The sequence below is a fragment of the Petromyzon marinus genome, chromosome 74, assembly GCF_048934315.1.
Source record: "Petromyzon marinus isolate PM22_M1 ecotype Great Lakes invasive population chromosome 74, UKy_Petmar_22M1.pri1.0, whole genome shotgun sequence".
Taxonomy (NCBI): domain Eukaryota; kingdom Metazoa; phylum Chordata; class Hyperoartia; order Petromyzontiformes; family Petromyzontidae; genus Petromyzon; species Petromyzon marinus.
The window spans coordinates 11315895-11342369 of record NC_133740.1 but is presented as its reverse complement, the minus strand read 5'-3'; the positions used below and the strand labels follow the sequence as shown (position 1 = coordinate 11342369).

The following is a 26475-nucleotide window of genomic DNA, read 5'->3' as shown; positions in this document are numbered from 1 at the left end:
CTCCTCCCCCCCCTCCCCACCACCCCCTCCACCTCCTCCTCGTCGTCCCCCTCCACCTCCTGGTAGCCGGGCCGGCACCCGCAGCTGCCGATCGGCACCAGCCACTCGCCGTCCGCGCTGCAGAACATCCGCGGCGGCGGGGGCAGAGGCGCCGGCGCGCCCCCCGTCACGGCCGCCTTTGTCTCCCCTCCCCCCGGCGAGGAGGGGGAGGAGGGGGGGAGGCTTTCGGGCCTCGCCGCGTTCGAGAGGGGGGCCGGACGGAGTGCCGCGCGGAGGTTCTGGGGGGCCCCTTGGGGCAGGGGTCCTGCGTTGGGGGCGCACTGCCCCTGCACCTGTCGACAAAGACAAAGATCCCCCGTGTAGCCTCGGCAGACTGTGGGGCAAGTGCTGTTAGCGGGCAGCACCTCATGAAGCCCGGAACGGCACACGAGGGGGTGGGTGGCCAGCACCACGCCCGGCCGCCTTTGTCTCCCCGGTGGCGATGTTTACACACCGCACCGGCTACTCAGATGAGGCGACCTAGGGGAGGCCCAGGACTGGTTCAGAATAATCGTGACACAGACATAGTCTGTCTCACTCTGTCTCTCAGCTCTTTCTCTCTGTCTCTCAGCTTTCTGTCTCTCTCTGTCTCTCTGTCTCTCTCTGTCTGTCTCTGTCTGTTTGTGTCTCTGTCTCTGTCTTTCAGCTCTCTCTGTCTCTCTCTCAGTCTGTCTGTCTGTCTGTCTCTCTCTGTCTGTCTCTGTCTCTCAGCTCTCTCTCAGTCTCTCAGCTCTCTCTGTCTCTCTCTCAGTCTGTCTCTCTGTCTCTCTCTGTCTATCTCTGTCTCTCAGCTCTCTCTGTCTCTCTCTCTAGTCTGTCTCTGTCTGTCTGTCTCTCTGTCTATCTCTGTCTCTCAGCTCTCTCTGTCTCTCTCTGTCTGTCTCTGTCTCTCAGCTCTCTCTCAGTCTCTCAGCTCTCTCTGTCTCTCTCTCAGTCTGTCTCTCTGTGTCAAGGCGCTGCATTCCCGGGACCTGGCCGACCTGGCCGACCTACCGGACACAAAATGGAGAGACAATTTCTCTCCCCTCATTGCAGCCGCCCCTCAGTGGAAACAAATGAATCGATTGGCGGTGACCCGGGTCACCATCGTGACCCAGGGGGGGGTGCCAAAACCTCTATAACTCCGAAACCAGAAGGCCTATGAAAACGGGAGATGTCACTGAGCCCGATACGCACGCCAAATATGGAAATAAAAAACACGCAAGACACCCATAAACAAGGGGGGGGGGGGCTGCTGGGGATTTGTGCGTGGCGACGGCTGATTATTGCTTGTTGTGAAAGTACATCAGGATGCTGGTCTGGTCATTCCCCAGCACGTTCTGCTTCTTACGGGGCGGCCACCCCCTTGTCTTTGGGAGCGAGATCACTCGGAGGCAATGGCGCACCGGGCGCTCTCTCGGTACGGCCGGCGGTCACGGTCGTGCTGGCGGGATGGACATCGTCGTCATCGTCGCTCCCAGCCAGCGTCGCCCTCCGGCAGGACGGGACGGTAGTACCAGCGATGCTCCCAGAAAAAAACCTTCAACTATGCCCGGCCCACCAATATTTTGCGGTGACCCGGGCTACCGCCAATCGATTGAAATGTACAAGTCTCCCGTGGCCAAACGCTGCGATGACCTCCAGTGGAGGTTGGCACGCTGCACGTTGCCAACGGCCGTGTGGCTCAGCCGAATCTCGCCGGGGGTAACAGACTTGGTGCGTCTCCTGTGGTGCCAGGGAAGATCTGCCCCACCGCTACTTACACTGCCAGCGGCTCAAACCAATGTTCCGCTTCTTGGGGGACATCTTCAGGAAACTGGGGGTGCCCTTCTACAACATCAGCTTCGTATATGGAGGTTGCCTTACCTGGCTAACAAGCGCCATGACCTCGCCAACTTCGCCTGGCGGTGTACAGAACGAGACTAAAGATGCTGCAAGGTGACACTGACGACTGCTCTGTGCTGCTTCCGGTGTTCAGAGGCCTGCTCAAGGCGCGGCTCCGGCTGGAGCATGCCACGTACCACACACACGTGTCGGTGATGTGCAGCGCGTCTTCTTAGAACGCTGGGGAGCCGGACAAGCCCCTCTCTGAACCAGCGTGGACGGCACCCCCCACGTGTTCACCTTCTCATCATTCCCAGTCTCTCTGTCTCACATACCCCACATCTCTCATAAGTGTGTGTGATTAACTTATTTCGCACCGTCCTTAGGCTATTATTACTATTTTTGTTTATTCTACCAGGTATGGCCCACTGAGCTACGTAGCTCTTTTCAGAAGCGACCTGCCCACAAATGATAGCTGAATGAAGTCGCTTATCACGTGGAGAGTTATAGCACGGGACCACGGGGAGGAGAGAGAGAGAGAGAGAAAGGGACGCCTCACTCCAACTACACAGCAGCAGGCGTCAGGGTCAGGATCGAGCCCACGACCTCCTGTGTACCAGGCGAGGCAGTTAACATCTCATAGCCACCGTGGCGCCCCCTCCTCTCTCACATCTCTCGTACGTGCGTGTTGAACTTCTCTCGCACCATGCCCAGCCCTCCCCACCGCCGCCACCCACCTCCACGAGCGACGAGGCGTCGGCCCCGGCCACCGTCTGCGGGAAGCGCGTGAGGCCGCGCCGCGTCGCCGGGCAGCGCTTGTAGAAGAGGCGGAGTGACAGGAGGGCCACACAGGCCCCGACGTCCTGCAGGGCCACCAGGACGCGCGGCCCGGACAGCGGGCCCAGCTCCCGCACCTCGGTGTTCAGCTTCAGCACGCGCTCGCCCACGTCCACCTACGCCGGGAGATGGGGTGGTGACAGGAGTGGTGAAGTATGGTCAAAGAAGCCACCACAGTGTGGGGAGGCCTTCACAAAGGTTAGAAGTACATCTCCGAATTGGGAGTTAGGGGACGTCCATAAATGACGTCACGCACCTGGGGGGGGGGGGGGGGGGGTCAGACATTTGTGACGATGTGTGACGAGGGGGGAGGGGTAAAAAATCGTCCAAAATCACGTGACGTCATTTATGGACGGCCCCTAAGGGTCAAGATTAGAGTCGGGGGTTACGGGGTATGTATAGGGGTTAGGGGTAGGGTTAGGTATAGTAGTTAGCGCAGGTCTAGGGGCTCAGGCTACAGGTCTAGGGGTTCAGGCTACAGGTCTAGGGGTTCAGGCTTGAGGTCTAGGGGTTCAGGCTACAGGTCTAGGGGTTCAGGCTACAGGTCTAGGGGTTCAGGCTACAGGTCTAGGGGTTCAGGATAGAGGTCTAGGGGTTCAGGCTACAGGTCTAGGTGTTCAGGCTTGAGGTCTAGGGGTTCAGGCTACAGGTCTAGGGGTTCAGGCTACAGGTCTAGGGGTTCAGGCTACAGGTCTAGAGGTTCAGGCTACAGGTCTAGGAGTTCAGGCTACAGGTCTAGGGGTTCAGGCTACAGGTCTAGGGGTTCAGGCTACAGGTCTAGGGGCTCAGGCTACAGGTCTAGGGGTTCAGGCTTGAGGTCTAGAGGTTCAGGCTACAGGTCTAGGGGTTCAGTCTACAGGTCTAGGGGTTCAGGCTACAGGTCTAGGGGTTCAGGCTACAGGTCTAGGAGTTCAGGCTACAGGTCTAGGGGTTCAGGCTACAGGTCTAGGGGTTCAGGCTACAGGTCTAGGGGCTCAGGCTACAGGTCTAGGGGTTCAGGCTTGAGGTCTAGAGGTTCAGGCTACAGGTCTAGGGGTTCAGGCTACAGGTCTAGGGGTTCAGGCTACAGGTCTAGGGGTTCAGGCTACAGGTCTAGGGGTTCAGGCTACAGGTCTAGGGTTTCAGGCTACAGGTCTAGGGGTTCAGGCTACAGGTCTAGGGGTTGAGGCTACAGGTCTAGGGGTTGAGGCTACAGGTCTAGGGGTTCAGGCTACAGGTCTAGGGGTTCAGGCTACAGGTCTAGGGGTTCACGCTACAGGTCTAGGGGTTGAGGCTACAGGTCTAGGGGTTCAGGCTACAGGTCTAGGGGTTCAGGCTACAGGTCTAGGGGTTCAGGCTACAGGTCTAGGGGTTCAGGCTACAGGTCTAGGGGTTCAGGCTACAGGTCTAGGGGTTCACACTACAGGTCTAGGGGTTCAGGCTACAGGTCTAGGGGTTCAGGCTACAGGTCTAGGGGTTCAGGCTACAGGTCTAGGGGTTCAGGCTACAGGTCTAGGGCTTCAGGCTACAGGTCTAGGGGTTGAGGCTACAGGTCTAGGGGTTGAGGCTACAGGTCTAGGAGTTCAGGCTACAGGTCTAGGGGTTCAGGCTCGGGCAGCGTTCTTCATTACAATGCTCGCGGGCTACTGGTGGCGTGTCGTGCAGGGGGTGGCTTCAGGGAGTGGCTACTGGGGGTGGCTACTGGGGGTGGCTACTGGGGGTGGCTACTGGGGGTGGCTTCAGGGAGTGGCTTCAGGGAGTGGCTACTGGGGGTGGCTACTGGGGGTGGCTACTGGGGGTGGCTTCTGGGGGTGGCTTCAGGGAGTGGCTTCAGGGAGTGGCTACTGGGGGTGGCTTCTGGGGGTGGCTTCAGGGGGTGGCTTCAGGGAGTGGCTTCAGGGGGTGGCTTCAGGGAGTGGCTTCAGGGAGTGGCTACTGGGGGTGGCTTCTGGGGGTGGCTTCAGGGGGTGGCTTCAGGGAGTGGCTTCAGGGGGTGGCTGCTGGGAGTGGCTTCAGGGAGTGGCTACTGGGGGTGGCTTCTGGGGGTGGCTTCAGGGGGTGGCTTCAGGGAGTGGCTTCAGGGGGTGGCTGCTGGGAGTGGCTTCAGGGAGTGGCTACTGGTGGTGGCTGCTGCTTTTAATCCCCCAACGGTTTCAAGCGGCGTGGCGGCCCTCACAGCGATGGCTTCTCCCCCCGTCCCCTGAGAGTGAAGGCCACTGAGAGAGGGGCCCTGAGAGAGAGTGAAGGCCACTGTGAGTGAGTGAAGGCCACTGGGAGAGGGGCCCTGAGAGAGAGTGAAGGCCACTGAGAGAGAGGCCCTGAGAGAGAGTGAAGGCCACTGAGAGAGGGGCCATGAGAGTGAGTGAAGGCCACTGTGAGAGAGAGGTCCTGAGAGTGAGTGAAGGCCACTGGGAGAGAGGCCCTGAGAGAGAGTGAAGGCCACTGAGAGAGGGGCCCTGAGAGAGAGTGAAGGCCACTGAGAGAGGGGCCCTGAGAGTGAAGGCCACTGGGAGAGAGTGAAGGCCCTGAGAGAGAGTGAAGGCCACTGAGTGAGTGAAAGCCACTGGGAATGAGTGAAGGCCACTGGGAGTGAGAGAGAGGCCACTGGGAGTGAGAGAGAGGCCCTGAGAGAGAGTGAAGGCCACTGGGAGAGAGGCCCTGAGAGTGAAGGCCACTGAGAGAGGGGCCCTGAGAGAGAGTGAAGGCCACTGAGAGAGTGAGAGTGAAGGCCACTGAGTGAGTGAAGGCCACTGAGTGAGTGAAGGCCACTGAGAGTGAAGGCCACTGGGAGTGAAGGCCACTGAGTGAGTGAAGGCCACTGAGAGTGAAGGCCACTGGGAGTGAAGGCCACTGAGAGTGAAGGCCACTGGGAGTGAAGGCCACTGAGTGAGTGAAGGCCACTGAGAGTGAAGGCCACTGGGAGTGAAGGCCACTGAGTGAGTGAAGGCCACTGGGAGTGAAGGCCACTGGGAGTGAAGGCCACTGGGAGTGAAGGCCACTGTGAGAGGGGCCCTGAGAGAGTGAAGGCCACTGAGAGTGAGTGAAGGCCACTGGGATAGGGGCCCTGAGAGTGAAGGCCACTGGGAGTGAAGGCCACTGAGAGAGTGAAGGCCACTGGGAGAGTGAAGCCCACTGGGATAGGGGCCCTGAGAGTGAAGGCCACTGAGAGAGTGAAGCCCACTGAGTGAGTGAAGGCCACTGGGTGTGAGTGAAGGCCACTGGGAGTGAGAGAGAGGCCCTGAGAGAGAGTGAAGGCCACTGGGAGAGTGAAGGCCACTGGGAGAGAGGCCACTGGGTGTGAGTGAAGGCCACTGGGAGAGAGTGAAGGCCACTGAGAGAGTGAAGGCCACTGTGAGAGGGGCGGCGACGTCTCGGGGTGAGAATCGAGCGGGCCTAGTCGAAGGCAGGCCCTCAGAATCCACGCAGTCGACTTCAACCAATCCGTGAGACGTAATCGGCTCCCCGGGGGGGGGGGGGAATTCCACATTACCAGGGCGGGCGCCGGTCCGTCCGCGCGACCGGTGAGCGGCGATCGCGGTCACCAATAACGAGGGGGGGGGGAGCATTAACGTGGCCCGAGGGGGGGGGGGCAGGGGGCGTGGGTGGTTAATGGCCGGGGCAATCCGTCAAATCGTCTCATTATCAGCCCGTGTCGTTAACCCTGCCAGAGCTGATTAAGCGAGAGCAGATGGCGCGGAACTCCGCTGCCGTGAGCGCGATTGATTAATTATCACGGCCGGGATAATCACTGGGGGAGGGGGGGGGGGGGGGCTCGGCTCATAATGACCGTGGCATTGATACCCTAAGACCATCCTCGCAGCAGCGGCGGCGGCGGCGGCTTTTGGCTCAGCGATCGAACAAATGCGGTGACGGCATCGCACGCTCTCAGATGCTATCTACACTACACTATACACTACACTATACACTACACTATACACTACACTATACACTACACTATACACTACACTATACACTACACTATACACTACACTATACACTACACTATACACTACACTATACACTACACTATACACTACACTATACACTACACTATACACTACACTATACACTACACTATACACTATACACTACACTATACACTACACTATACACTACACTATACACTACACTACACACTACACTACACACTACACACCACACACCACACTATACACCACACTATACACTACACTATACACTACACTATACACCACACTATACACTACTATACACCAAACTATACACTACTATACACCACACTATACACCACACTATACACCACACTATACACTACTATACACTACACTATACACCACACTATACACCACACTATACACCACACTATACACTACACTATACACCACACTATACACTACTATACACTACACTATACACCACACTATACACCACACTATACACCACACTATACACCACACTATACACTACACTATACACCACACTATACACGATACACTACACTATACACTGTACACTACACTAGACACTACACTATACACTATAGACTACACTATACACTATACACTACACACTACACTATACACTACACACTATACTATTACACTATACATTACTATACACTATACTATTACACTATACACTACACTATACATTACACACTACACTATACACTACACACTATACTATACACTATACACTACACACTACTATACACTACACTATACACTACACTATTACACTATACATTACACTATACTATTACACTATACACTATACACTACACTATACACTACACTATACACTACACTATACACTACACACTACTATACACTATACACTACACTATACACTACACTATACACTACACTATACACTACTATACACTACACTATACACTACACTATACACTACACTATTACACTATACTATCACACTATACTATTACACTATACACTACACTATACACTACACTATACACTATACTATTACACACTACACTACACATTACACACTACACTACACACTACACTACACTACACACTACACTATACACTACTATACATTACACTATACACTACACTATACACTACACTACACACTACACTATACACTACACTATACACAACACTATACACTACAATACACTACACTGTACACTACACTATACACTACTATACACGATACACTACACTATACACAACACTATACACTACTATACACAACACTATACACTACACTATACACTACACTACTATACACGATACACTACACTATACACTAGTGCTGTACTAGTAACGAATTGGCCACGTTCTTTCGGTAAAGTCACGTAGAAGGGAAACAATAAAATAATAAAAATATAAAACAATAAAATTCTGAGGTCGAAACGTCGTGAGAATTTTATGAATCCCTAAAGTCACGAAAGCATTACATCAAAAATTGGCCACGTCCTGTTCCGTGACAACCCTGACTAGTAGGCCGTGTCGGGTGGTGGCGGGTTTAAGGACACAACAACATTTATAGAGTTGCGCGATCCCCACGTGCCAAAGCGACTCACAGACTCCCCCCACCACGTGTCACAGCGACTCACAGACTCCCCCCACCACGTGACAAAGCGACTCACAGACTCCCACTATGTGTCACAGCGACTCACAGACTTCCTCCCACGTGACAAAGCGACTCACAGACTCCCCCCACCACGTGACAAAGCGACTCACAGACTCCCCCCACGTGTCACAGTGACTCACAGACTCCCACTATGTGTCAAAGTGACTCACAGACTCCCTCCCACGTGTCACAGTGACTCACAGACTCCCACGTGTCAAAGTGACTCACAGACTCCCTCCCCCACGTGACAAAGAGACTCACAGACTCCCACCCACGTGTCACAGCGACTCACAGACTCCCTCCCCCACGTGTCACAGAGACTCACAGACTCCCTCCCCCACGTGTCAGTGACTCACAGACTCCCCCACGTGTCACAGCGACTCACAGACTCCCCCACCACGTGACAAAGCGACTCACAGACTCCCTCCCCCACGTGTCACAGCGACTCACAGACTCCCTCCCCCACGTGTCACAGCGACTCACAGACTCCCTCCCCCACGTGTCACAGCGACTCACAGACTCCCTCCCCCACGTGTCACAGCGACTCACAGACTCCCTCCCCCACGTGACAAAGCGACTCACAGACTCCCTCCCCCACGTGACAAAGCGACTCACAGACTCCCTCCCCCACGTGTCACAGTGACTCACAGACTCCCTCCCCCACGTGTCACAGTGACTCACAGACTCCCCCCACCACGTGACAAAGCGACTCACAGACTCCCCCCACGTGTCACAGTGACTCACAGACTCCCACTATGTGTCAAAGTGACTCGCAGACTCCCTCCCACGTGTCACAGCGACTCACAGACTCCCACGTGTCAAAGTGACTCACAGACTCCCTCCCCCACGTGACAAAGAGACTCACAGACTCCCCCCACCACGTGACAAAGCGACTCACAGACTCCCACCCAAGTGTCACAGCGACTCACAGACTCCCTCCCCCCACGTGTCACAGTGACTCACAGACTCCCCCTCCCACGTGTCACAGCGACTCACAGACTCCCACGTGTCAAAGTGACTCACAGACTCCCTCCCCCACGTGACAAAGAGACTCACAGACTCCCCTCACCACGTGTCACAGTGACTCACAGACTCCCACCCACGTGACAAAGAGACTCACAGACTCCCCCCACCACGTGTCACAGTGACTCACAGACTCTCTCCCACGTGTCACAGCGACTCACAGACTCCCTCCCCCACGTGACAAAGAGACTCACAGACTCCCCCACCACGTGACAAAGCGACTCACAGACTCCCACCCACGTGTCACAGCGACTCAAAGACTCCCTCCCCCACGTGTCACAGCGACTCACAGGCTCTCTCCACGTGTCACAGCGACTCACAGACTCCTCCCACGTGACAAAGCGACTCACAGACTCCCACCACGTGTCACAGCGACTCACAGCCTCCCTCCCACGTGTCACAGCGACTCACAGACTCCCCCCACGTGACAAAGTGACTCACAGACTCCCCCCACGTGACAAAGCGACTCACAGACTCGTCCCACCACGTGTCACAGTGACTCACAGACTCCCCCCACGTGTCACAGCGACTCACAGACTCCCCCCACGTGTCACAGTGACTCACAGACTCCCTCCCTCCACGTGACAAAGAGACTCACAGACTCCCTCCCTCCACGTGACAAAGAGACTCACAGACACCCACCCACGTGACAAAGCGACTCACAGACTCCCTCCACGTGACAAAGAGACTCACAGACTCCCCATCACGTGTCACAGTGACTCACAGACTCCCTCCCACGTGACAAAGTGACTCACAGACTCCCTCCCCCCACGTGTCACAGTGACTCACAGACTCCCCCCACGTGTCACAGTGACTCACAGACTCCCCCCACGTGTCACAGTGACTCACAGACTCCCCCCACGTGTCACAGTGACTCACAGACTCCCCCCACGTGTCAAAGTGACTCACAGACTCCCCCCACGTGTCAAAGTGACTCACAGACTCCCCCCACGTGTCAAAGAGACTCACAGACTCCCTCCCACGTGACAAAGAGATTCACAGACTCCCCCCACGTGACAAAGTGACTCACAGACTCCCTCCCTCCACGTGACAAAGTGACTCACAGACTCCCCCACGTGTCAAAGCGACTCACAGACTCCCTCCCCCCACGTGTCACAGCGACTCACAGACTCCCCCCACGTGACAAAGAGACTCACAGACTCCCTCCCCCCACGTGTCAAAGTGACTCACAGACTCCCCCCACGTGTCACAGTGACTCACAGACTCCCCCCACGTGTCACAGCGACTCACAGACTCCCCCCACGTGTCACAGTGACTCACAGACTCCCTCCCACGTGTCACAGTGACTCACAGACTCCCCCCACGTGACAAAGCGACTCACAGACTCCCCCCACGTGACAAACTGACTCACAGACTCCCTCCCCCCACGTGACAAAGCGACTCACAGACTCCTCCCACGTGACAAAGCGACTCACAGACTCTCTCCCCCACGTGTCACAGTGACTCACAGACTCCCTCCCTCCACGTGACAAAGAGACTCACAGACTCCCTCCCACGTGTCACAGTGACTCACAGACTCCCTCCCACGTGTCACAGCGACTCACAGACTCCCTCCCCCCACGTGTCACAGTGACTCACAGACTCGCCCCACCACGTGACAAAGCGACTCACAGACTCCCTCCCCCACGTGTCACAGTGACTCACAGACTCCCTCCCCCCCCCCGTGACAAAGTGACTCACAGACTCCCTCCCCCCACGTGTCACAGTGACTCACAGACTGCCTCCCCCACGTGTCAAAGAGACTCACAGACTCCCCCCACCACGTGACAAAGTGACTCACAGACTCCCTCCCCCCACGTGTCACAGCGACTCACAGACTGCCTCCCCCACGTGTCAAAGAGACTCACAGACTCCCCCCACCACGTGTCAAAGTGACTCACAGACTCCCTCCCCACGTGTCACAGTGACTCACAGACTCCCTCCCCCCCCCGTGACAAAGAGACTCACAGACTCCCTCCCCCACGTGACAAAGAGACTCACAGACTCCCACCCACGTGACAAAGCGACTCACAGACTCCCTCCACGTGACAAAGAGACTCACAGACTCCCCCTCACGTGTCACAGAGACTCACAGACTCCCACTATGTGTCACAGTGACTCACAGACTCCTCCCACGTGTCAAAGAGACTCACAGACTCCCCCACGTGTCACAGTGACTCACAGACTCCCTCCCCCCACGTGTCACAGCGACTCACAGACACTCCCCCCCACGTGACAAAGTGACTCAGACTCCCCCCACCACGTGACAAAGCGACTCACAGACTCCCCACCACGTGTCACAGCGACTCACAGACTCCCCCACGTGTCACAGAGACTCACAGACTCCCCACCACGTGACAAAGAGACTCACAGACTCCCTCCCCCCACGTGTCAAAGTGACTCACAGACTCCCCCCACGTGTCACAGTGACTCACAGACTCCCCCCACGTGTCACAGCGACTCACAGACTCCCCCCACGTGTCACAGTGACTCACAGACTCCCTCCCACGTGTCACAGTGACTCACAGACTCCCCCCACGTGACAAAGCGACTCACAGACTCCCCCCACGTGACAAACTGACTCACAGACTCCCTCCCCCCACGTGACAAAGCGACTCACAGACTCCTCCCACGTGACAAAGCGACTCACAGACTCTCTCCCCCACGTGTCACAGTGACTCACAGACTCCCTCCCTCCACGTGACAAAGAGACTCACAGACTCCCTCCCACGTGTCACAGTGACTCACAGACTCCCTCCCACGTGTCACAGCGACTCACAGACTCCCTCCCCCCACGTGTCACAGTGACTCACAGACTCGCCCCACCACGTGACAAAGCGACTCACAGACTCCCTCCCCCACGTGTCACAGTGACTCACAGACTCCCTCCCCCCCCCCGTGACAAAGTGACTCACAGACTCCCTCCCCCCACGTGTCACAGTGACTCACAGACTGCCTCCCCCACGTGTCAAAGAGACTCACAGACTCCCCCCACCACGTGACAAAGTGACTCACAGACTCCCTCCCCCCACGTGTCACAGCGACTCACAGACTGCCTCCCCCACGTGTCAAAGAGACTCACAGACTCCCCCCACCACGTGTCAAAGTGACTCACAGACTCCCTCCCCACGTGTCACAGTGACTCACAGACTCCCTCCCCCCCCCGTGACAAAGAGACTCACAGACTCCCTCCCCCACGTGACAAAGAGACTCACAGACTCCCACCCACGTGACAAAGCGACTCACAGACTCCCTCCACGTGACAAAGAGACTCACAGACTCCCCCTCACGTGTCACAGAGACTCACAGACTCCCACTATGTGTCACAGTGACTCACAGACTCCTCCCACGTGTCAAAGAGACTCACAGACTCCCCCACGTGTCACAGTGACTCACAGACTCCCTCCCCCCACGTGTCACAGCGACTCACAGACACTCCCCCCCACGTGACAAAGTGACTCAGACTCCCCCCACCACGTGACAAAGCGACTCACAGACTCCCCACCACGTGTCACAGCGACTCACAGACTCCCCCACGTGTCACAGAGACTCACAGACTCCCCACCACGTGACAAAGAGACTCACAGACTCCCTCCCTCACCACGTGTCACAGCGACTCACAGACTCCCTCCACGTGACAAAGAGACTCACAGACTCCCCCCTCCCACGTGACAAAGAGACTCACAGACTCCCCCCACCACGTGTCACAGCGACTCACAGACTCCCTCCCACGTGACAAAGAGACTCACAGACTCCCCCCACCACGTGACAAAGAGACTCACAGACTCCCTCCCCACCACGTGTCGCAGCGACTCACAGACTCCCTCCCCACGTGACAAAGAGACTCACAGACTCCCTCACACGTGACAAAGAGACTCACAGACTCCCCCCACCACGTGTCACAGAGACTCACAGACTCCCCCCACCACGTGACAGAGACTCACAGACTCCCTCCACGTGTCACAGTGACTCACAGACTCCCCTCACCACGTGACAAAGAGACTCACAGACTCCCTCCCCCCACCACGTGTCACAGAGACTCACAGACTCCCCCCACCACGTGTCACAGAGACTCACAGACTCCCCCCCCACCACGTGACAAAGAGACTCACAGACTCCCCCCACAACGTGTCAAAGAGACTCACAGACTCCCTCCCACGTGACAAAGAGACTCACAGACTCCCTCCCACGTGACAAAGCGACTCACAGACTCCCTCCCACGTGACAAAGAGACTCACAGACTCCCTCCCACGTGACAAAGAGACTCACAGACTCCCTCCCACGTGACAAAGCGACTCACAGACTCCCTCCCACGTGACAAAGAGACTCACAGACTCCCTCCCACGTGACAAAGAGACTCACAGACCCCCTACCACGTGACAAAGAGACTCACAGACTCCTCCCCCACCACGTGACAAAGCGACTCACAGACTCCCTCTCCCCACCACGTGTCACAGCGACTCACAGACTCCCCCCCCACCACGTGACAAAGAGACTCACAGACTCCCCCCACCACGTGACAAAGAGACTCACAGACTCCCTCCCACGTGACAAAGAGACTCACAGACTCCCTCCCACGTGACAAAGCGACTCACAGACTCCCTCCCACGTGACAAAGAGACTCACAGACTCCCTCCCACGTGACAAAGAGACTCACAGACTCCCTCCCACGTGACAAAGCGACTCACAGACTCCCTCCCACGTGACAAAGAGACTCACAGACTCCCTCCCACGTGACAAAGAGACTCACAGACTCCTCCCCCACCACGTGTCAAAGCGACTCACAGACTCCCTCCCCCCACCACGTGTCACAGCGACTCACAGACTCCATCCCCCCACCACGTGTCACAGAGACTCACAGACTCCCCCCCCACCACGTGACAAAGAGACTCACAGACTCCCCCTACCACGTGTCACAGTGACTCACAGACTCCTCCCCCACCACGTGTCAAAGCGACTCACAGACTCCCTCCCCCCACCACGTGTCACAGCGACTCACAGACTCCATCCCCCCACCACGTGTCACAGAGACTCACAGACTCCCCCCCACCACGTGACAAAGAGACTCACAGACTCCCCCTACCACGTGTCACAGTGACTCACAGACTCCTCCCCCACCACGTGTCAAAGCGACTCACAGACTCCCTCCCCCCACCACGTGTCACAGCGACTCACAGACTCCATCCCCCCACCACGTGTCACAGAGACTCACAGACTCCCCCCCCACCACGTGACAAAGAGACTCACAGACTCCCCCTACCACGTGTCACAGTGACTCACAGACTCCTCCCCCACCACGTGTCAAAGCGACTCACAGACTCCCTCCCCCCACCACGTGTCACAGCGACTCACAGACTCCCTCCCCCCACCACGTGTCACAGCGACTCACAGACTCCCTCCCTCACCACGTGACAAAGAGACTCACAGACTCCCCTCACCACGTGTCACAGTGACTCACAGACTCCCACCCACGTGACAAAGAGACTCACAGACTCCCCCCACCACGTGTCACAGCGACTCACAGACTCCCTCCCACGTGACAAAGAGACTCACAGACTCCCCACCACGTGACAAAGCGACTCACAGACTCCCTCCCCCCACCACGTGACAAAGCGACTCACAGACTCCCTCTCCCCACCACGTGTCACAGCGACTCACAGACTCCCTCCCCACCACGTGTCACAGCGACTCACAGACTCCCTCCCACGTGACAAAGAGACTCACAGACTCCTCCCCACCACGTGTCACAGCGACTCACAGACTCCCTCCCCCCACCACGTGTCACAGCGACTCACAGACTCCCTCCCTCACCACGTGACAAAGAGACTCACAGACTCCCCTCACCACGTGTCACAGTGACTCACAGACTCCCACCCACGTGACAAAGAGACTCACAGACTCCCCCCACCACGTGTCACAGCGACTCACAGACTCCCTCCCACGTGACAAAGAGACTCACAGACTCCCCACCACGTGACAAAGCGACTCACAGACTCCCTCCCCCCACCACGTGTCACAGCGACTCCGCGTACCTGCGTGAAGCTCTCATCGGCGGCGATGGTGTCGATCTTGACGAGGCCGTCCTCGCTGAGCGGCGCCGGCGCCGGCGCCGGCGCCGGCGGCTCTCCCCCCCCGCCGCCGGCGGCGCCCCCCGCCTCTCCGAAGTAGAGGTTGAAGGTCTCCTTGCAGGTGCCGGGCACGCCGGGGATGCTCCCGCAGTCCCGCAGCGTGAAGCGCAGCTCCAGCAGCAGGCGGCGTGCCGGGCCCCGCGGCACCGCGGGGGAGCGGAGCCAGTTGCTCTGTCCGGGGGGGGCCATCACGTTGCACACCTGGAAGGTTCGCAGAGGCCGGTTGTGTTCGTCGATCTCGCTGATCTCCTCCCACTGCGGGGGGGGGGGGGGTAAGTGGGGGGGGGGGGTAAGAGAAGCGAGGATAGGGGGGGCAGGCGGCGGAGAGTCAAGGTGCTGATTGGTGGGTTGTGCTCGTCCATCTCACTTGAGGAGTTTGTGTTATATCATCACAACACACACACAACACATACACACACACAACACACACAACACACACACAACACATCACACACACACACCACACACACACAACACATCACACACACACCACACACACACCACACACACAACGCACACACACACAACACAACACATCACACACACACACCACACACAACACACACACACCACACACAACACACACACACCACACACAACACACACACAACACATACACACACACAACACACACAACACACACACAACACCATATACACACCACACACACACAACACCATATACACACCACACACACACAACACACACACAACACCATACACACACACAACACACACATCACACACACACACAACACATACACACATACACACACAACACATACACACATACACACACAACACACCACACACACACACAACACATACACACACACACACAACACATACACACACACAACACATACACACACAACACATACACACACACAACACATACACACACACACAACACATACACACACACACAACACATACACACACACACAACACATACACACACACACAACACATACACACACACACAACACATACACACACACAACACATACACACACACAACACATACACACACAACACATCACACACAACACACACACAACACGCATACACAACAACACACATACACACACACAAGATAACACACACACCACAAACACAACAACACACAACACCACACACAACACACACCACAAGACCACACACACAACACACACCACACACACAACACAAGACCACACACACACCACACACACAAACACACACAACACCACACACAACACGCACACAGCACACTGATTGCCAACAAGGGTTTTGCCACCAAGTACTAAGTCGTGTTGTGCAGAGGGGTCAAATACTTATTTCCCTCATTAAAATGCAAATCAATTTATAACATTTTTGACATGCGTTTTTCTGGATTTTGTTGTTGTTATTCTGTCTCTCACTGTTCAAATAAACCTACCATTAAAATTATAGACTGATCATTTCTTTTATCATTGGGCAAATGTACAAAATCAGCAGGGGATCAAATACTCACATAGATACCCACATACATAGAGACCCACATACATAGAGACCCATAGACTCACATAGAGACCCATAGACTCACATAGAGACTCAAGGACTCACATAGACACCTACAGGCTAACATAGAGACCCACAGAATCACGTAGAGACCCACATACATAGATACCCACATACATAGAGACCCACAGACTCACATAGAGACCCATAGACTCACATAGACACCCACAGGCTCACATAGAGACCCACAGAATCACGTAGAGACCCACATACATAGAGACCCACAGACTCACATAGAGACCCATATACTTACATAAAGACCCATAGATTTACATAGAGACCCACATATATAGAGACCCATAGACTCACATAGAGACCCATAGACTCACATAGAGACCCATAGACTCACATAGAGACACACAGACTCGCATGGAGACCCACATACATAGAGACCCATAGACTCACATAGAGACACATAGACTCACATAGAGACCCACATACATAGAGACCCACATACATAGAGACCCATAGACTCACATAGAGAGCCATAGACTCACATAGACACCCACAGGCTCACATAGAGACCCACAGAATCACGTAGAGACCCACATACATAGAGACACATAGACTCAAATAGAGACCCATAGACTCACATAGAGACACACAGACTCACATAGAGACCCACATACATAGAGACCCACAGACTCACATAGAGACCCATATACTTACATAAAGACCCATAGATTTACATAGAGACCCAGAGACATAGAGACCCACAGACTCACATAGAGACCCACAGACTTCAATAGAGACCCATAGACTCACATAGAGACCCATAGACTCACATAGAAACCCACAGACTCATACATGGCCGGGTTTGCGGCTCAGCGCGCTAAGCGCTGCACCACCGCTCCCCACTGACCCACAAAGACAAAGATTCCCCCTGTAGTCTTCACAGACTGTTGGGTCAAGTGCCGTTAGCACGCACCACGTGTCACCCCTCCCCCCGCCTCCACCGCTCCCCCAATCTCCTCCCTCCCTCCCTCGCTAATTAGGGGCCCAATTAAGCGACAGTGGTGCCCCTCCCCCCCTCCCCCCGGCAACGGGTGAACACCCCCCACCACCTCACCCCCCCCACCTCACCCCCCCCACCACCTCACCCCCCCCATCTCACCCCCCCCACCACCTCACCCCCCCCACCACCTCACCCCCCCCCACCTCACCCCCCCTCCCTCCCCCCGGCAACGGGTGAACACCCCCCACCTCACCCCCCCCACCTCACCCCCCCCACCTCACCCCCCCCAACTCACCCCCCCCACCTCACCCCCCCACCTCACCCCCCCCACCTCACCCCCCCCACACCACCCACGATCATCTCCTGCGGCAATCCGCGGACATTCCACATTGCTGTGACGGGCGCCTGAACTGTGCTCACGCAGGGTCGGCCAGAAACGTCTTGTTGAGTCGGGCACCAGGAGGTGGCTCGAATTCAGTCAGCCGATCATCACTCAAGGGCCGATAAATTGAGGAGCGATTTGGGTGGTGGGGGGTGGGGAAGGCTGTCAAGACATTTGTTGTCCGTCGTGAGCCCCCCCATTATGAGGCCTGGGCCCCCCACCTTGTCAATTGTTTGAGTTTTGAAAACGAATTTCTGTAGAACTGCTCCTGGTTGTTGTTGTTGTTGTGTTTAGTTTGCTGTCCTTCCCTCCGCACACTCCGGATAGCAACGGTTGGCTACGTACGGTGCGAAAGAAGTTCAACATTTACACATCCTTTAAGGTCACAAACATTAGCGTGCGTGTGTGTTTATGTTACACAGCAGGGGTGGCATGCAAACTGCAAACCGCACAACGCTGGACAATCCGCAGCACTTGTGAGCAAAAAAAATAAACAATTACCCCAAGCTCTGCAGTCCTCTATCTATTCAGCGTCTCATCGGCAGCAGCGTCAAGCTTTGGTTGAGCCAATGCTGGTGAACTCTGTGATCCTCAAGGCGGAACCGGTCTGGGGTTCGATTATTGGCATTGGTCCAAGCAAGCCAGAATCTGCCGCTAATGAGACACTAAACGTGGAAACGGGTGCTGAGTCTGGCTGTATGAAACCAATGGCATCAGTCCAATGGCATCAGTCCAATCAAGCCACACTCTGCCGCTGCCGCTGATGAGACACTGAACGTGGAAGCCGGTGCTGAGTCTGGCTGTATGAAACCAATGGCATCAGTCCAATCAAGCCAGACTCTGCTGCTGCTGCTGATGAGACACTAAACGTGGAAGCTGGTGCCGAGTCTGGCTGTATGAAACCAATGGCATCAGTCCAATCAAGCCACACTCTGCCGCTGCTGCTGATGAGACACTAAACGTGGAAACGGGTGCTGAGCCTGGCTGTATGAAACCAATGGCATCAGTAAAAGCAAGCCAGTCTCTGCCGCTGATGAGACACTAAACGTGGAAGCTGGTGCCGAGTCTGGCTGTAAGAAACCAATGGCATCAGTCCAATCAAGCCACACTCTGTCACTGATGTTGATGAGACACTAAACGTGGAAGCCGGTGCTGAGTCTGGCTGTATGAAACCAATGGCATCAGTCCAATCAAGCCAGACTCTGCCGCTGCCGCTGAGGAGACACTGAACGTGGAAGCCGCTCCGCTCGAGTTTGTTCACGTTTAAATCAATGCTGGCGATGGGGCGCCATGTGGCTGACGGGAAGCGGTGTCAAAGCAAAAACTGACGAAATGAATGGCGAATTAATGAATGCACTCTGGGTTGACGATTAAATAAACCGCGAGAATTTCAATGCGGCAGCACCACGATTAGCGCCAATTACTCGCAGAACACCGCGAGGAGGGGGGAGCGCCAAATCAGTGGATAACGGCCGCTCATGTCGAGCTGAAACCATCACCACAACAATAATTACTATCACGACGACGACGATGACGATGACGCCGCATCGTTGTACCTGCGGCGGGAATTCCGTCTCGATCGCTCATCGCAGAAGAGCCCCCCACAGGACGAGAGGGGGGTGGGGGGGGTGGTGGTGATGGTGGTCGGTGAGGAGCCGCCCCTACACAAATATTTCCCCGAGCTCTCCTGGACCTCTGGGTGTATTCATTTAACCCTCTCCCGTTCCGATGACGTTCGATGACGTCCGATGACGTCCGATGACGTACAATGACATCCGATGACGTACAATGACGTAAGATGGAACAGATGGGGATTAGTCCACACACGTAGTAGAAGGGAGTGAGATGGAACAGATGGAGATTAGTCCACACACGTGGTAGAAGGGAGTGAGATGGAACAGATGGAGATCAGTCCACACACGTGGTAGAAGGGAGTGAGATGGAACAGATGGAGATTAGTCCACCCACGTGGTACAAGGGAGTGAGATAGAACAGATGGAGATTAGTCCACACACGTGGTAGAAGGGAGTGAGATGGAACAGATGGAGATTAGTCCACACACGTGGTAGAAGGGAGTGAGATGGAACAGATGGAGATTAGTCCACACACGGTGTAGAAGGGAGTGAGATGGAACAGATGGAGATTAGTCCACACACGTGGTAGAAGGGAGTGAGATGGAACAGATGGAGATTAGTCCACACACGTGGTAGAAGGGAGTGAGATGGAACAGATGGAGATTAGTCCACACACGTGGTAGAAGGGAGTGAGATAGAACAGATGGAGATTAGTCCACACACGTGGTAGAAGGGAGTGAGATGGAACAGATGGAGATTAGTCCACACACGTGGTAGAAGGGAGTGAGATGGAACAGATGGAGATTAGTCCACACACGGTGTAGAAGGGAGTGAGATGGAACAGATGGAGATTAGTCCACACACGGTGTAGAAGGGAGTGAGATGGAACAGATGGAGATTAGTCCACAGACGTGGTAGAAGGGAGTGAGATGGAACAGATGGAGATTAGTCCACACACGTGGTAGAAGGGAGTGAGATGGAACAGATGGAGATTAGTCCACACACGTAGTAGAAGGGAGTGAGATGGAACAGATGGAGATTAGTCCACACACGTGGTAGAAGGGAGTGAGATGGAACAGATGGAGATTAGTCCACACACGGTGTAGAAGGGAGTGAGATGGAACAGATGGAGATTAGTCCACACACGTGGTAGAAGGGAGTGAGATGGAACAGATGGAGATTAGTCCACCCACGTGGTAGAAGGGAGTGAGATGGAAGAGATGGAGATTAGTCCACACACGGTGTAGAAGGGAGTGAGATGGAACAGATGGAGATTAGTCCACACACGTGGTAGAAGGGAGTGAGATGGAACAGATGGAGATTAGTCCACCCACGTGCTAGAAGGGAGTGAGATGGAACAGATGGAGTTTAGTCCACACACGGTGTAGAAGGGAGTGAGATGGAACAGATGGAGATTAGTCCACCCACGTGCTAGAAGGGAGTGAGATGGAACAGATGGAGATTAGTCCACACACGGTGTAGAAGGGAGTGAGATGGAACAGATGGAGATTAGTCCACACACGTGGTAGAAGGGAGTGAGATGGAACAGATTGAGATTAGTCCACACGCGTGGTAGAAGGGAGTGAGATGGAACAGATGGAGATTAGTCCACACACGTGGTAGAAGGGAGTGAGATGGAACAGATGGAGATTAGTCCACCCACTTTGCCGTGCGCCCTCTGCTGGCAGGTAGAGCCCACACTGAGCGACGTCTGACAGAAGCCACGTGGCCATCACAAATGACAGCTCAACGAAGTGGCTCATCGCCTGTAAATGTCTCGCGGCCACATCCTGCAAACGCATCGCGACGCCGACTCTAAATAAAGAACCCGGTGGACCTGGAGAATAGTCCACGCCACTCCGGGGAGAGAGACGCAGACTCCAAATACACAGCAGCAGCAGCAGGCATCGTCAGGGTCGGGATTGAACCCACGACCTCCTGCGCACCAGGCGAGGTAGTTAACATCTCATAGCCACTGTGATGATGATGATGAGAGAGACACAAACTCCAAATACACAGCAGCAGCAGGCATCGTCACGGTCGGGATGGAACCCACGACCTCCTGCGCACCAGGCGAGGTAGTTAACATCTCATAGCCACTGTGATGATGATGATGAGAGAGACACAAACTCCAAATACACAGCAGCAGCAGGCATCGTCAGGGTCGGGATGGAACCCACAACCTCCTGTGTACCAGGCGAGGTAGTTAACATCTCCTAGTCACCGTGATGATGAGAGAGAGAGACGCAGACTCCAAATATACAGCAGCAGGCATCGTCAGGGTCGGGATGGAACCCACGACCTCCTGTGTACCAGGCGAGGTAGTCAACATCTCATAGCCACCACGGCAAGGGAATGTAACTCGTCTGAGAGGCTGTCCGCAGCAGAGGAGATGGAGCGAGGGATGAAATCCGCTGATGATGCGGAGTAGAGAGGCAGGCACTGGTGGGGCATGGAAGCTTTCAATCGAGCAGTGGATAGACCACGGCTGATGATGATGATACAGTGTTGCATAATCACCATATTGTGGCACTCCACCCTTGACAATTCACTGCAGATTTTATTTCGTCCCTCCAGAGTAGAAACCCCTCCCACCCTTCCTCCCCCAGCGCCCGCTACTACATGCAGCGCTGTATATATTTGCGTCAATCAGCAAATGAGTTGTCCCTCGTGAACCCCCCCTCCTCATCCCTTTAATCATCGGCTAAATTTATGTCAATCGCCGAAGAAATTGTCAAGGCAAGGCATCGTCTCACGCACACTCCGTCTCCGGGTCAATCACGCCAGGGCTGTCGTCCCTCGCGAGTGACCCCCTCCGGCACCCCACCACTCCCTCGTGACAATGAGCAGCAGTGTCATGATTGTCAAAGTGTCTTGCCGCACGCCACCCCTCCACTCCTCCTCGCTTAGTTACAGGCGGGCCTCGGTCGCGATCCCCGTTAGAACGCCGCCCATTCGATATCGCGCTCTTTGTCCTGGAGGGGAGTTTTTTTTTAAACAATTTTTTTTATATATATTAATAAAAATAATCGAAATAAACGAAAATCTACAAAGTGCCCACGGAGTGAGAGACACGCAGCAGGGCTGGCCCACGAAGTGTCTTAGACGATCGCAGCTTTGTCGTCCCTCGTGATAACCCCCCCCCCCCTTAGAGCCCCCCCCCCATCACCAAATTTACGTCAATCGCTGTATACTGTGGTACCTCCAGAGCCCCCTGATTACCAGGACTTTTATTGTCCCTCCAGAGTCCCCCCATGGCAACAATAAAACAATAACACCGCAGAGGCAATCCATAAATTATTATCCTGCGATGCTGCTGCTACTGCTGCGTTTGGCAGCAGCAGCGGCAGCGCACGAGCAGCAGCGAGAGCGACTCAGCACACCAGCAGCAGCAGCTACAGCAGCGAAGAGCGATTCGGTGCACGAGCAGCAGCTACAGCAGCGCACGAGCAGCAGCAGCAGCAGTAGCGAGAGAGCGACTCGGCGCACGAGCAGCAGCAGCTACAGCAGCAGCGCACGAGCAGCTACAGCAGCAGCAGCGCACGAGCAGCAGCAGCTACAGCAGCAGCAGCTACAGCTACAGCAGCAGCAGCGCACGAGCAGCAGCAGCAGCTACAGCAGCGCACGAGCAGCAGCAGCTACAGCAGCAGCTACAGCAGCGCACGAGCAGCTACAGCAGCTACAGCAGCTACAGCAGCAGCAGCAGCTACAGCAGCAGCAGCTACAGCAGCGCACGAGCAGCTACAGCAGCAGCAGCGCACGAGCAGCAGCAGCAGCTACAGCAGCAGCAGCTACAGCAGCAGCAGCTACAGCTACAGCAGCAGCAGCTACAGCAGCAACAGCAGCTACAGCAGCTACAGCAGCAGCAGCAGCAGCTACAGCAGCAGCAGCTACAGCAACAGCAGCTACAGCAGCGCACGAGCAGCTACAGCAGCAGCAGCGCACGAGCAGCAGCAGCAGCTACAGCTACAGCAGCAGCAGCTACAGCAGCAACAGCAGCTACAGCAGCTACAGCAGCAGCAGCTACAGCAGCAGCAGCAGCTACAGCAGCGCACGAGCAGCAACAGCAGCTACAGCAGCAGCAGCTACAGCAGCAGCGAGTGAGAGCGACTCAGCGCACTCCATGCCCACGACGGCGGCGAAGCGTGCCTGTCGCCTTACGAGGGAGAAAATCAACAATAGTCGACGTTTCGGGCAATGGCCCTACCTTCACAGCACGTGTCTTTGGGTCATGAGACCCGTGCCGTCATCTTTTATTAAGGGTCGTTACCCGAAACGTCGCATGTTATATATGTTTCACTTTAAGGCCACACACACGCGCAATGTTATTGACGTTGGAGTTTCCGTCCAATGCGCCTGTGGTCATCACTGCAGACGCTGTCGTACCTCCAGAGTCCCCCCTTGGTAGTCACCGCCCTTCCCCGTCACTCCACGGTACACTAACAGCGCCGCAGCCTCCTCCCTCGTTCTACCATTGGTCAGGAGGTCAATAAACTGAGAAATTGGTCGTCCCTCCAGAGTCCCCCTCCCCTGATGAGGCAGGATACATTGCCTCGGGGTCAATGATTACAGATTTGTCGTCCTTCCAAAACAACCCATCCCTACCTCCATCCGCCTCCGGTCGTAATCGTCGTTCTGTCGTCCCTCCAGAGGACGATTGAACCCCCTCGCACCCCCCCCCTGCCCTGCCCCTACTACCCCTCCCTATACATCGTCTTGGGGTCAATCAGCGCAGAGATTTGTCGTCCCTCGCGATCCCCCCCTGCTCTGTCAGAGCCCCCCCCCCACCACCACCACCAAGGGGGGCATCGTAATTAAGGAACTTGGATTAATGAGCTCCTCTCCCCAGGGGGTGGGGGAGGGGTGGGATGGAGGGGAGGGGTTAGGGGGGACCGGGGGAGGGGTTAAAAAAAAACGAGGTCACGTGGTCTCATTGTGATGAGCAACGCGTGCAGAGCGCCGATTGCAGTGATTGTTACAATGGTACAGTGATTGTTACAATGATTGTTACAGTGATTGTTACAATTATACAGTGATTGTTACAATGGTACAGTGATTGTTACAATGATTGTTACAGTGATTGTTACAATTATACAGTGATTGTTACAATGATTGTTACAGTGATTGTTATAATGATTGTTACAGTTATTGTTACAATTATACAGTGATTGTTACAATTATACAGTGATTGTTACAATTGTACAGTGATTGTTACAATTATACTGAGATTGTTACAATTGTACAATGATTAATGATTGTTACAATTGTACAGTGATTAATTATTGTTACAATGGTACAGTGATTGTTACAATGGTACAGTGATTGTTACAATTATACAGTGATTGTTACAATTGTACAATGATTGTTACAGTGATTGTTACAATTATACAGTGATTGTTACAATTATACAGTGATTGTTACAATGGTACAGTGATTGTTACAATGGTACAGTGATTGTTACAATGATTGTTACAGTGATTGTTACAATTATACAGTGATTGTTACAATGGTACAGTGATTGTTACAATGGTACAGTAATTGTTACAATGGTACAGTGATTGTTACAATTATACAGTGATTGTTACAGTGGTACAGTGATTGATACAATGGTACAGTGATTGTTACAATTATACAGTGATTGTTACAATTGTACAGTGATTGTTACAATGATTGTTAGTGATTGTTACAATGATTGTTACAGTGATTGTTACAATGATTGTCACAGTGATTGTTACAATTATACAATGATTGTTACAATGGTACAGTGATTGTTACAATGGTACAGTGATTGTAACAATTATATAGTGATTGTTACAATTATACAGTGATTGTTACAGTGGTACAGTGATTGTTACAATCGTACAGTGAGTGTTACAATGGTACAGTGATTGTTACAATGGTACAGTGATTGTTACAATGGTACAGTGATTGTTACAATGATTGTTACAGTGATTGTTACAATTATACAGTGATTGTTACAATTATACAGTGAGTGTTACAATTATACAGTGATTGTTACAATCATACAGTGAGTGTTACAATGGTACAGTGATTGTTACAGTGGTACAGTGATTGTTACAATGGTACAGTGATTGTTACAATTGTACAGTGATTCATCTTCTTTGGTTCTTTCGGTAAAGTCACGTAGAATGAGAATACAATAATAAATTGATAAAATAAAATAACACAATAATATTCTCACTGATTGTTACAGTGATGGTGAGAATATTATTGTGTTATTTTATTTTATCAATTTATTATTTTATTCTCATTCTACGTGACTTTACCGAAAGAACCAAAGAAGATGAATCATTGCAGTCACGAAAGCTTTAAATCGAAATTTGTACAGTGATTGTTACAATGATTGTTACAGTGATTGTTACAATGGTACAGTGATTGTTACAATGCTACAGTGAGTGTTACAATTATACAGTGATTGTTACAATTATACAGTGATTGTTACAGTGGTACAGTGATTACTACAATGGTACAGTGATTGTTACAATCGTACAGTGAGTGTTACAATGGTACAGTGATTGTTACAATGGTACAGTGATTGTTACAATGATTGTTACAGTGATTGTTACAATTATACAGTGATTGTTACAATTATACAGTGAGTGTTACAATG

General features: G+C 53.9%; 1 protein-coding gene across 1 annotated transcript in view; it reads right to left on the bottom strand.

Annotated features, from left to right (window-relative positions):
- The window catches only part of LOC116957421 (ephrin type-A receptor 4-like), a 76062-nt gene that overhangs the window by 27932 nt on the left and 21655 nt on the right, over nucleotides 1-26475 (bottom strand). The window contains exons 4-6 of the mRNA XM_076056196.1: nucleotides 15297-15647; nucleotides 2580-2795; nucleotides 37-332 (exon numbers count right to left, since the gene is read on the bottom strand). Coding sequence (XP_075912311.1) covers nucleotides 37-332; nucleotides 2580-2795; nucleotides 15297-15647 — 863 coding nt within the window. The remainder of the gene's footprint in view (nucleotides 1-36; nucleotides 333-2579; nucleotides 2796-15296; nucleotides 15648-26475) is intronic.